Source organism: Giraffa tippelskirchi, chromosome 11, assembly GCF_054371585.1.
Source record: "Giraffa tippelskirchi isolate mGirTip1 chromosome 11, T2T-mGirTip1v1.2.pri, whole genome shotgun sequence".
Classification (NCBI taxonomy): domain Eukaryota; kingdom Metazoa; phylum Chordata; class Mammalia; order Artiodactyla; family Giraffidae; genus Giraffa; species Giraffa tippelskirchi.
In genome coordinates, this window is record NC_137285.1 from 80383134 (window position 1) to 80396453 (window position 13320).

The window sequence follows — 13320 nt, forward strand, 5'->3', positions numbered from 1 at the left end:
CATGCCTCCACCTGATACTCCTGGACACTCATAGGCAAGTAGGGCTCAGTCTCTTGTGGGGACACTATTCCTTCCTCCTGGGTCCTGATTCGAACAAAGTTTTGTTTCTGTCCTGCAAGATTCTGTTTCCTCAGTCCTGTGGACATGGAAAAATGGACTGGTTCCAAATTGGGAAAGGAGTATGTCCAGGCTGTATATTGTCACCCTGATAATTTAACGTATATGCAGACTACATCATGTGAAATGCCGGGCTGGATGAAGCACAAGGTGGAATCAAGATTTCTGGGAGAAGTATCAATAACCCCAGATATGGAGATGACACCATCCCCATGGCAGAAAGTGAAGAGGAACTAAAGAGTCTCTTGATGAAAGTGAAAGAGGAGAGTGAAAAAACTGGCTTAAAACTCAAAATTCAGAAAACTAAGATCTTAGCATCTGGTCCCATCGCTTCATGGCAAATAGATGGGGAAACAATGGAAACAGTGACACACTTATTTTCCTTGAGCTCCAAAATCACTGCAGATGGTGACTGCAGCCATGAAATTAAAAGACGCTTGTTCCTTGGAAGAAAAGCTATGACCAACCTAGACAGCATATTAAAAAAAACAGAGATGAGATGACCCAGAGGGATGGTATGGGGAGGGAGGTGGGTGGGGGGTCCAGGAAGGGGAACTCATGTAAACCCATGGCTGATTCATGTCAATGTATGGCAAAAACTATTACAATATTGTAAAGTAATTAGCCTCCAACTAAAATAAATAAATTTATAAAAAAAAAATAACAGAGACAATACTTTACTAACAAAGTTCTGTCTAGTCAACGCCACGGTTTCTCCAGTAGTTATGTATGGATGTGAGATTTGGACCATTAAGAAAGCTGAAGAATTGATGCTTTTGAACTGTGGTGCTGGAGAAGACTCTTGAGAGTAACTTGGACTGTAAGGAGATCAAACCAGTCAATACTAAAGAAATCAGTCCTGAATATTCATTGGAAGGACTGAGGTTGAAACTGAAGCTCCAATATTTTGGCCACATGATGTTAATAACTGACTCATTGGAGAAGACCCTGATGCTGGGAATGATGAAAGGCAGGAGGAGAAGGGAATGCCAGAGGATAAGATAGTTGGATAGCATCATGACCTGATAGACATGAGTCTGAACAAGCTCCAAGAATTGGTGATGGACAGGGAACCCTGGCATGTTGCAGTCCATGGGGTCCCAAAGAATTGGACATGACTGAGTGACTGATCTGAACTGAACTGAACTTCACCCATTAGGACAAGTGAAGATTCAAGAGACTGATAATGACTAGTGTTAGCAGGTCATAGAAAACCAATTATTCTTACATCTTGGTTGCTGTAAATTTAAATAATACTTTTTGAGGAAAGGACATTAATAATACAAACTAAAAGCAAAAATACACATTGTTCGATATAGTAATTTCATTTCTAGGAATTAATCCTATGGGACTATTCACACAGGTACTCAGATAGCTTTACTGCTATTCTGTTTATAACATAAAAAATGGGAAACAACATAAATGTTGATCCAGAGGGTATTGACTACATTTAACAGCAACTTTGCACAATGGTGTTACATGGCAGTAAAAGAAAATAAGGTAGGTCTTATATACTGACAGAAAACTTTTTATGAAACAAAACATTAATAAATTCACTTATAGATTAATATGTTATTAAAAAGTTATATATATATAGGTATTTTATGTTAATAGTATTCTACTGCTCACTTTAGGTCTATACATATAAAATAAAAAGTCCAGAAAGATCTATTTACTGTGATTACCCTTTAGTGGTGAGAATGAAATAATATTTTGGCTTTTAAGATTTCTAAATCACTTGAAATTTTCATGAGTCAGTTTAAAAAGATAAAAATATGAGAATATAAAGAACACAATATGTAATATATTTAAAGTTACTGATGAGAAGGTTATTCGTGAGCATGCTGGGCTGGATGAAGCACAGGATGGAATCAAGACTGCCGTGAGAAATATCAATAACCTAAGATATGCAAATGACATCACCCTTATGGCAGAAAGTGAATAGGAACTAAGAAATCTCTTGATGAAGGTGAAAGAGGAGAGTGAAAAAGCTGGCTTAAAACTCAACATTCAAAAAATGAAGATCATGGCATCTGGTCCCTCACTTCATGGCAAATAGATGGGGAAACAATGGAAACAGTGACAGACTTTTTTTCCTTGAGCTCCAAAATCACTGCAGATGGTGACTGTAGCCATGAAATTAAAAGATGCTTCCTCCTTGGAATAAAAGCTATGACAAACCTAGGGAACACATTAAAAAGCAGAGACATCACTTTGCCAACAAAGGTCCACATAGTCAAAGCTATGATTATTCTAGTAGTCATATAGATATGAGATTTGGACCATAAAGAAGGTTGAATGCTGAAAAATTGATGCTTTTGAGCTGTGGTGTTGGAGAAGACCCTTGAGAGTCCCTTGGACAGCGTGGAGATCAAACCAGTCCATCCTAAAATAAATCAGTTCTGAATATTCATTGGAAGGACTGATGCTGAAGCTTAAGTTCCAATATTTTGGCCACCTGATGTGAAAAGCCAACTCATTAGAAAAGACCCTGATGCTGGGAATGATTAAAGGCAGGAGGAAAAGGGGACGACAGAGGACGAGATGGTAGGATGGCATCACTGACTCAATGGATATGAGTTTGAGCGAGCTCCGGGAGATGATGAAGGACACGGAAACCTGTTGTGCTGCAGTCCATGGGGTTGCAAAGAGACTGAGTGACTCAACAGCAGCAACAATGAGAAATTGCTTTTTTAAAAATAAGGATATAAGCAAAAATAAGCAAACAATGGCTATAGCTTAGGTGTAATTTTTGCTGGAGAAGTATAATGGCTTGTTCAAAAAAAAGTATTACATCACAATTTTTTACCTTTCATTTCTAAGATAACATTGAACTTTTTATTTATGACTCTAGTAGTTTTATTAAATTGGAGGCAAGTAAGGACGCTATGAAGACTGCAGCAGTTTTGACTTGACACCAGGATGACCCAGAGGGATGGGATGGGGAGGGAGGTGGGAGGTGTACACCCATGGTGGATTCATGTCAATGTATGGCAAAACAAATACAATACTGCAAAGTTAAAAAATTAAAAAAATATATATGTAAAAAAAAAAAAAAAAGACTTTCCTCATTACGTTTATTGGAATCCAAAAACATGTAAGGGAAAACCTGAAATGAACTCCCTGACCGCTAGTTATCAAATAACATTCCTATAAAGATTATGTAGGTTGGCCAAATAATGAAGTAGCTAATGTTGTTTGTGCAACACATAAAGACTCATTTATTCATTTTTACACCTAGTGGTATTTATTCATTTTTACACCGGTGGCATTTTATTCACCGGGTAAATGGAAATGGTTAAAGAAGTAACCTTGAGGGAAACATCTTTCTATTCAAATTAAGAGTTACTTAACCACTGTCACACAGAGTGATGGCTATTTTACAAATACTATACTAACCAGGAGACTAGTGTGAATGGAAGGCAAAACTGACTTCAGGATCTGATGCACAGAATACTTTGTGGTTAAGCAGATTTTCTTAACTACAAATCTTTAATTTCTCCATATATAAAATAAAAATAATAGTGATGCCTGTTTCTTACAGTTGTGTAAGAATGTAACTAATTACTACAGACCCTTGGCATATAATCGCTAGCTAATTATATTATCAGGGAGAAATGAGTTTCAAGAACAGGGGGTTATCAGCTATGTCAAATCCTGCAAATTATTAAAAGACTGTGACTAAGGAACAATGAAATTTACTAATCTGTAAATCACTGATGACCTTCAAGAACACTGTTGAAGGAGTGGTGATGGTTAAGGGAAAAGGCAAATCATGATAACAATAGAAGCAGTTGATGTGGAATGTGTAGAGCTTTTGATAGTAAAGAGAAGAAATCAAAATAATACAATGATAGTTTAATAGGCAGAAGACCAAACCAAGCATTTTCCCAGCTAGGACGCATTGATTATTTTCTATGATGAGGAAGAAGCTATTGGAGATGAAGTTTATGGAAAAATTCTTGGTTAGTTTAAAAAATAAAACCCAATTGGCTTTTGAAATGAAGAAGATAGGGAATGGAGTGCTGTTTATCTGATCTATGTGTAACTCCTTTAGGGCTGTGAGCCTTGTGTGTGTGTGAGTGACTGGAATTCACTGATAAGCTATTCAAAAATTTAGACTGTCTCTCTGTGAACACACACATACATGCATACACACATGCCACACTCAAGAACACACAATTTTGCATACAATTAGGAGAATCCATTAACCTCTTTAACCCATTCATGAACCAATTATTTCTCCAAATGGTCCACAGATTCCCAACAAAGTTACCCTCTTGTAGGACTTAGAAATAGTTTAGACAAATATGCATTTAGAATTGTGTATAAACTAAAATTAACAATTAAGTTAGAGGTCAAAAATTCCTATGAAATATAAATAAAATATATTTATTAAAAACACAAATTACTTTTCAAAATATAAACAGAAAATATAAACTTGAAATTTTTGTACTGATCAGAAATAAATGTTCTACATGACACAGAAAATGTAATACAGCTAAATTTAATTGAGTTATAATTATAGGCTAAATATTTTCCAAGCACTTTTCTAATATTCATAAAATACGTGTGTCTTTTGTTAATGAATGAAGAAACTGAGGCTCAAAAGTGCAAGTAACTGGCCCACTATCAGGTTGCAAATCCAAGCCCATCTGGATCAAAAGTTCAGAAAAGATTATACCTATCACTAACTATAAGAATATTCTAGGCCACTATACACAAAGAGTATACATTAATAGAATCTATGTGGGATTAATAAAGGCTGCTTTTTTTCTAGTCAAAATACAAAAGAACACCAAAGAGAAGAAAAGACTGATGTTAAAGATCAATTACCCTTGCAAAACTTGTTATTAAAATTCTGCAATCAAAGACATGATTGATCACTAGTTACTTGAAATTCTTCCTATCTCTTGGCTCCCGTGAACTATTCTTACCTCACTTTCCTCTGAACTCTGACCCATTTCCTTCAGGTTCCTTTTCTCTCCTTGTCCCTGAAGTACTGGTATTTCCTGGGAATTTGTCCTCAGCATTCTTTTCACTGCTTTTGCTCTCTTTGGATTATATCATCCACATCCATGGTTTCAGCCATTATTCAGTGTGTCTCTTCAGTTCAGACTGAGCCCAAGAGCTCCAGATACATATGTCCGAAATCCTATTGCATTTAAATGTCTTTTAAATGCCTCCTTATCCGTATATCCACACTAAACTCACCTTCCTCATTCAAATCCGCTCCTTCTTTGGTGTGTCCCTTCCTAGTTCAGTTTTGATAATTTGTCAAAACTAAAAATTGAAGAAATCATCTTTAATTCTTACCATACTTCTTTTCACCAGTCTACACAGACATCCAAACCATCACTACATTCTGTCAACAGTTCTGTATGGATCTATCTACCTTTCTCTCGTCTCAGAGCTTCCACTTTTTTTCAAGAACTTATCATCCTAAGTTGTATTACTTCAAGACTACTGTTTTTTTCTTCCCCTTTTGCCCCCTTCTGATACATTTTCCTTCTTGAAATCATCCTGTTCTTTATAAAACATAAATCTGATCATGTCACTGTTGTGTTACATCATTTATGGGTCCCCCTTTTATTCAAAAGAGTTTCCTTTCAAGAGCTACAAGCCCCTGTGTGGATCTACAGAGTTCTGCCCCTTAGCACACCTCTCCTCCCCCTCACAATCTGTACTACAGTCAGACTAAACCACATGCAGTGGCTCAGTCACACCTGGCCTTGCCATCCCTTGATGCCTTGTCATATGCTGCTACTTTGGCTAGGGGTGCCTTCCTTTCCGTCTATATTTCAGATAACTAGAGCCTTAAAGCCCAAATCAGGTAGTAACTCCCATAGGACAGCATGCCGAGTTTGACGTTCCTTCCTGTGTTACTCTCTGTCACAGCACTCTATTTCTCTGTCATAACACTTTGTCTTACTGAACTATGATGACCGGCTTGTATATATTTCCCACTGCTCCTTGAGGGCAACAACTACTCTTATAATTTTCAGTATCCTTATTTCTGGGCTTCCCAGGTGGCTCAGTGGTAAAGAATTTGCCTTCAATGCAGGAGACACGAGTTGGATCTTTGGGTCAGGACAATCCCTGGAAAAGGAAATGGCAACCCACTCCAGTATTCTTGCCTGGGAAATTCCATGGACAGAGGAGCCTGGTGGGCTACAGTCCATGGGGTTGCAAAAGAGTCAGACATGATTTAGCAACTAAACATCAATCTTCATTTATAGTAGAGTGTCTTAAATACAGTTGCCCTTGATAAACATGTTTAATGAATAAGTGACTATGTTTATTATCTAATCTAGTGAGTGAATGGGCAGATTCATTACAAAATATGACTTCAGTCTTTGCTGCATCACTCACTGTCATCTGATTAATGAATAAGTTGCCCAGAAATGTCTTGTCCTATTTTCTTCAAAATATTACAATAAAATTAGAAAGAAAAAAAAAAGACAGTTATTTTATTTCTTGATTCAAGTAATCTCAGTACAGATGTATTTTTCACATCCATGGTCTCCTGGTTAAAGTACTAGGATAGTGACTAGAACAACTGGGTTCAAATCTCAGCTCTGTGGCTTATTAGCTACATGGTCTTTGGCAAATCAAGTGATTTCTTTGAGTCAAATCTGGCTTACCTAAAAAATAATGACTATCTTCTCAGACAGGCTCATGCCAAGACTAGTTGAAGTCAAATAAAATCAGGTACACAAAAACAGTTTAAAACCTGGGTTATAATAAAATGTAAGGTATATGGAATTTATTCTTCATTTTAAATTCCTGAATACTAATAAAATTTTGTTAATAAGATATATACATATTACCTAAAGTCAGAAAGTAAAAATTGTTCCTCTTTGAGAAATAAACACCTCTTGGGAGAATTCATAAGAAAAAAATTAAGATAATTTTTTCAAATGGCTTTATGGAAGTTTAATCCTGTGACAATTCTGAAATACATCAATGCAAACTGTGCATCATTTAAGAAAGGTCCAAGCCACAGGAATATGACTCATCTTTGTCATCAATCTCATGATGGAAAATTAAGATAAAAGGGGGAAATAATATTATAAAACTAAATAATTATTTCAAATCAACATAGAATCTTGCTATCAACTCAAAATAAGGAAACCTAATTACGATAACTCATTTTCCTAAAAACAATCAAAAGTCAAACAATATTCAATTCTAATATATTTCTATAATAACTATGAAGATCAAAATATCAAAATTTTAATTTTAGCATTTTTAAAATATTATATCAGTCCAATATATACTCTTAGAATGCCTTTTTAAGTTTCATGCCCCTGAAAAGAAAAATACATACTATTTAAACATTGTTAAAGTCAAAAGACCTTATTATTCAGCACCCTTAAATTCAACATGTTTGAATTAAGTCCCTAGCATATAAGCAAAAATGCCTGCAGACCCTACTGGATATACTGTCACATTTAAAGCATATTTAGATTAACTAAACTAGTATATTTTACATACTGACCTACTTTTACAAGTAGCACTCAACTTGGATATTTAGGGTTGATAACTAAACCCTTCACAAATAGAATTAATATTCAAGTTAAAAAAGAACAACTTTTTCATCATTACTAGGGTATAATATGCATTCTATTTTTGATTTACAACTTTCCAATCCATCACGTTGCAAACCACTGAATAGACAGATTTTAGACAGAAAAGGCAAGTAAGATAAACAAATCATTAAAAAATAAATAAATAAAAGACAACAAAAATATTAACCAGTTAGTCTTTCCTATCCAAGTTTAAAAAGTTGGAAATATTCAACAAAAAGTCTATTTCACCTGAGTGATAATACATGACTACTTAATCTTTCTCATTATGTATTTCTACTACCCATTTGAAATTAAAATAATCATTTGAGAAACTGAACATCTGTGTGTTTTACTGTAAAGAGACTGCCTCTTTTACAGGATTTCAAACATAACTGAACTAAAGTGATAATTGCAATATCTCATGTTTTTGTTTTTTTTTTTATCTTTTAGAAAACTTGATGATAGGCTAGGTCAATATTGTGGTTATTATTGCTTTGGCCAAATTTAAGATATATCATCCTCCAAACAAAAATATCTTTATTAATTAACCATTAGAAAAATATAAGAACATCACCTCCTTTTAGGTTGTCTTAAATGTTTTGCAGAGAACATAGTCAATTTAACTAGCATGTTTGCTTCTGAAGATAGCTATTTGGGGTCAAATACATAATATTTTGTTAAAGAAAATTGTCCATATCAAATTATTTTTTAAATATCTATTTTGCCAAAGCCCATACTTTGAATAGATTACAGCAAATAAATGTATATCTTTAATTACACTTTGAAATTCAACTACTTGGGCTACCTATTACACCTATACTTTGTTATTGAAATAAGACATAATTCTATGTAATCTGTATTTCTTATAATTTCAGTTTTTTACTAAGAAAAGTATGATTTTTCAACAATGGGAATAGTTTAAAAAGAGAACAGTATTTTAACTTAATCTTACACAAATGCTGTTTAAAAAAACAAAAAGATGACACACCTAATAAACCCCATTCTCCTTCAGAAACATGAGATTTATCCCAACAGTGCAAGTTTTGAATTTATTGGGGTTTATAATTATGTAGTATGTAAACTCCATACACAGAATGTTTAGATTGTCCAAAATATTCTTTAAACTTTAATTTTGAGACAGAAGAATCCACCTTAAATTACATTTATCCAGTAGATGACCAATAATACTCTTTATTCCTTAATCTGCTTTTTTTAGTTTTTAAGTGTGTATTTCATAAAATAAATATATCCTATATAGTGGTTCTCATTCACAAAGACACTAGATTATGCAGTTTTACAAGGATTCACTTTAGGAAAATCATATTTAAAATAAACCTAGTTGAACACATATTATACCTTTATATTTAATACAACATGAAAAATTTTAAAATCTAGTCTGTATCACTGTGAGGAATAAGTTCATGTTAATTTTCTAGAACACTATTTTTATCTTTTGTACCCAAAGGCATAGAGCTTGATATATGAGGTTGCCTCATACTTATTGCTTATGTTTCACCTTTAATTAGACTGGAAAATTACGCGTGTACAGGCTCTTGGTCAGTTCATTTAACAAACACCAATCATCTGACCCATACTCTCTGACCATTGATTTTTCCAAAATTCTGCTTATATTCACCTTAAGGACATTTGGCATACTCATTTGTCAAAAATTTTTCCTTTCTTCACTAGAAAATGTTTTTCCCTTATTTACAACTTATGTTTAAAAAAAAATACTTTAAACATGTACACAAAGTCAATTACAAGTGATTATGAAAAACATGATACCACCAACATTACATTACAGTTGGAATCAAAATAAGCAGATTTTGTTTTCTTAGCTTCAATTTTCTCAATTCTAACATGTTAAAGAATAGCATACTACCTATATTTTATACCTGTTTCTACTTTTCATGCTGTGTACAGTTTCTTATCAATTTCTTATGTTTATAGGTTCTTTGCCACTAACATTTTATTCTATATAACATTGTTATCACATAAATCATATGATAGTAACTAAAATTAACCTGAAAGAGATTAACAAATTATATGGAAGGAGAAAAAAAAAGAATTATCACTGTAGTTTAGAAAGCTGGACGCCATAATACAAACTTTAGAATATTTAAGAACCTAATCTGGAAAAATAAAACTAATATAGCTCCACTTTTATGAAAGTCTTTCAAAATTAAATAATAAAAATATATATTAAATAGCAATTTACTGTAGACAAAGTACCTTCAGATGTATTTGAATCATGAATTATTTTTAAACTTTGTAGTGTTTTTGTTGCCAAAATCTCAAGAGATATATAAGGAAAACACTTAAATCAACAGATAATATTCATGTACTAAGGAAACTATTTTATATCTAGAACTATTTGAAATGTTGACATCTCTATCAAAACTTGGAACAAAAAATAATAACAAGACATTAAAAAAAGTCACTATCCATAAACTTAGCTCTAATTTATGTTCATTTCTGCTTAAAAACAATTCCCATATAATTATCTTTATAATGAATATTGATTTTATTACTAAATAAAACAAGTGATTTTTCAAATTAAGTAGTACTCAAAGGAACTAAACATTCCTGCAAATTAATACAACTTCTGCAGATTAAAAAAAAAGTCAAATGCTTTACCTCCTTATGAAATGAAGTTCAAAATAAAGTATTAATTAGGTGCCAAAAATTAAGGAAACATGATCATGTTATTTGTTAGATGAATTAATCACAGATATATATGAATTAAATGAAACAGATATCCTCCTAACACATAAAAACTCTTTGTTTTCAAATTCACTTGTTTGTTCAAAATACACTTTCTTGTATTTAGAGTACTTTCAAAATAAAAATATACTCAGCTTGATATATTAAAAATACTATACAATGTGGACTGAATATTTTATTATCATTGTGCAAAACTTTATGTAGAAACTATTTCTACATGTCTTACATAATCTATAACAATTATCTTAACACACAAATTTTAAAGAGCAGTAAATTAGCATCTAAAAATAAGGAGGTATGGAAAACATGAATTTCCCTCAAGAATGAAAATGTAACCTAAATGCCCTATTGATCATATTTTAGTGATTTTTAAATTAATACACAGTTGATTATATTTTTACTTTATGTTATGCAGTATTATCATAGGGGAACTTTAAAAAACTGTTTAATTATAGCATTAGGTAAGATCACCAAATCTTAATTTTATTGTGGGGATAATAGATCCAGCTGGGTTAGTATGTGAATTCAGTGGATTGGAGATTAACATGATTTGGCACCAAGGTAAGGTTCCATGGAGTTATATCCACAGGATATATAGATTACCTGATAGCAAGAGACATTTACAACCCAGAATATAAGAGCAGGACAGCCTCAAGTGACATCACCAGATCATCTGCAGCGTCAGCCAACCTAGTGGACTATCCATCCTCCACACCACCACTCCCCACTTTCTCACTGTTAGCAAACCTGCCACTGCCTTTACCAGTGTGAGAGAGCATGTGTCTTCTTTAAAAGCAAGATGCATGCTCACCCAAGTGAAAAGCAAATACAAACCAAAGGAAAAGAAATAGAAAACAAGATTGAGTACAATTTTCACTAACTTGACATTCAGGTTGTAGGAATAATACTGAAATGTTAAAGGAGAAAGTAATTTCAAGAAAAAGGAAAGGAGAAAGAAAGGAAGAAAGAGAGGGAGGGAGGAGGGGGAGATGAAGGGAGGGAAGGAAGAGAAAGAAAGACCAGCCAAACTGAGACTAAATCTTGTCTATAACTCTGATTTCCTCTCTAACCAGCAAACTGTGGAGAGCTTGAATGTCTTTCTAAAATATAATAACAGTAATAATACAGAGGAAAGGGACTCTATCGCCCCCGTCTTAATTCTCTTCTTATTCATCTTCAACTGATGTTTTACTTACAAGCATTTGTTACAGCAAAGCTGTTGGCGGTCTCGATGTTGTCCACATGAGGTACCAAATTAAAAGGAGCTTCTGACGCATTGGGGCTGGTGTTATGTAGAAAAATTGCTAATCGAAAAGCAGTGTACTCCTGATCTGTGTTTCGGATGAAGAGACCACCTATCAAAAACAGCAGAAAAAGCCCCCTCAGTGTTTCCTCTTGTAACTATTATTACACCCGCACCAAGCACTGTCAAATCCACGGCCATTCACCAATACACACATTAAGGAGCTAGCCCTGCCACATCTTGGGAGGCTACCCTTTGTCTCTAAAGTGTATGTTTAGCATTTCAGTCTTTAGGATAGCTCAGCTTTTTACTGTTCCAATTTGTGATGATCACAGTGGCCTCTGAGACAGACCATTTAGTGTGTTTTGCTTTCTCTCTCTTGCCCTCCCCATGATTCCCAGCACACTGCTACAGAAGCCTGCTCCAGGCATTTCTAAGATGCATGCAGATGGACAGAAAAGACAATTTGCATTAAAATACAGAAATGAAGGTTTGTGGTGACATGCAGGTGAGAGGGAAATCAGGAGGGAGATCTGAACTTTGTTTTTATGCAGTTCCTGGACCCAGCCTAATTAGCCCCGTTTTGTGCACTGTCCACGAGAAATGATGCAGTGTGAGGCTGGGCTTAGCTGGAAGGAATTCAATAGCTGCGTCCCATCAAAAGACAGGGGAGAACAGCAAAAAAAAAAAAAAAAAGCCAAGGGCAGGACGGATAGGGTCCCCAGAAATCGAGTCCCGAGGGAGGATTAAAGGCAAAAAATGCAAGAGGAAAACAAAAGAAGAAAAGGTTCCAGGGAAGGCATATAATTTTGGAATCGGTTAACTGGTAGGTAGCAAGCAAAGGCAAAGAGGTCGGGGTGTAAATGTATTTTCTTTCTTTTTAACCTAAACAACGTCTTGTAATAGCGAAAGCTGTTGCCTATAGCATTGGAAGAAGAGTGGATGGGTTTTGTTTTGTTTAAACAAACTCTACATCCCTTCACACTCCAGAAAAATAAATGAAAAGATATATTAGATAAAATGCAATGAAACCCCACGGAGATTTTATCCCAACTTATTGCAATGCTACTTTCGCGACATGAGGCAAATAGGAGTATAGACTGAGGATGGATGGAGTATACACTGAGAACCGCTCTGTGCTGTTTCAACTGAACGAGCACCGAAGAGGCAGTCCTTATAAAGGGAAGAAAGGACGAGAAAAGAGGGGAAAGGAGACGCCGAAGGTTCCCTTAAATTGCTTATCAGCAACTCATTTAACTCACTTTAGGTATCTGCTACAGCCACCCACATGCATACCCCACTGGATCAGAGCTTACCTATTTGCACGCTGCTCGGAAAGGCTCCCATGGCGAGTCCCCAAAATCCAGAAAATAACAAGACAATCTGTCTGCAAATAATCCTCATCTTCTTTTCTCCTCTCCCTGGCACGCGCTCTTTCTCTCGCACTCTTCCTAAAGACCGTTCAGAGAGACATTGAGGACTATGGCGCTAAAATTAAAAACAACCAGAAAAAAAAAAAAAAAAAAAACGGAAAGAGGTTTGGACGGTTTAGGGTTATAACTTCCCTTAGCAATCCATCTCGAGCTGCCAGATTTTTCCCGCAGTCTCCATAGCCCTGGGAGAGGTTTGCTGTCCGGCTGCAAATGTTGTACATGCAAAAGATGG

At 34.7% G+C, this 13320-nt stretch overlaps 1 protein-coding gene across 10 annotated transcripts in view; it reads right to left on the minus strand.

Moving 5' to 3' along the window:
- The window catches only part of GRIA4 (glutamate ionotropic receptor AMPA type subunit 4), a 622527-nt gene extending 609468 nt beyond the window's left edge, over nt 1-13059 (minus strand). For all 10 annotated transcript variants that reach the window (XM_081543907.1, XM_081543903.1, XM_081543906.1 and 7 more), the window contains exons 1-2: nt 12972-13059; nt 11609-11767 (exon numbers count right to left, since the gene is read on the minus strand). In XM_081543907.1, the coding sequence (XP_081400033.1) occupies nt 11609-11767; nt 12972-13059 (247 nt within the window). The remainder of the gene's footprint in view (nt 1-11608; nt 11768-12971) is intronic.
- Between the last annotated feature and the right edge of the window lie 261 nt (nt 13060-13320).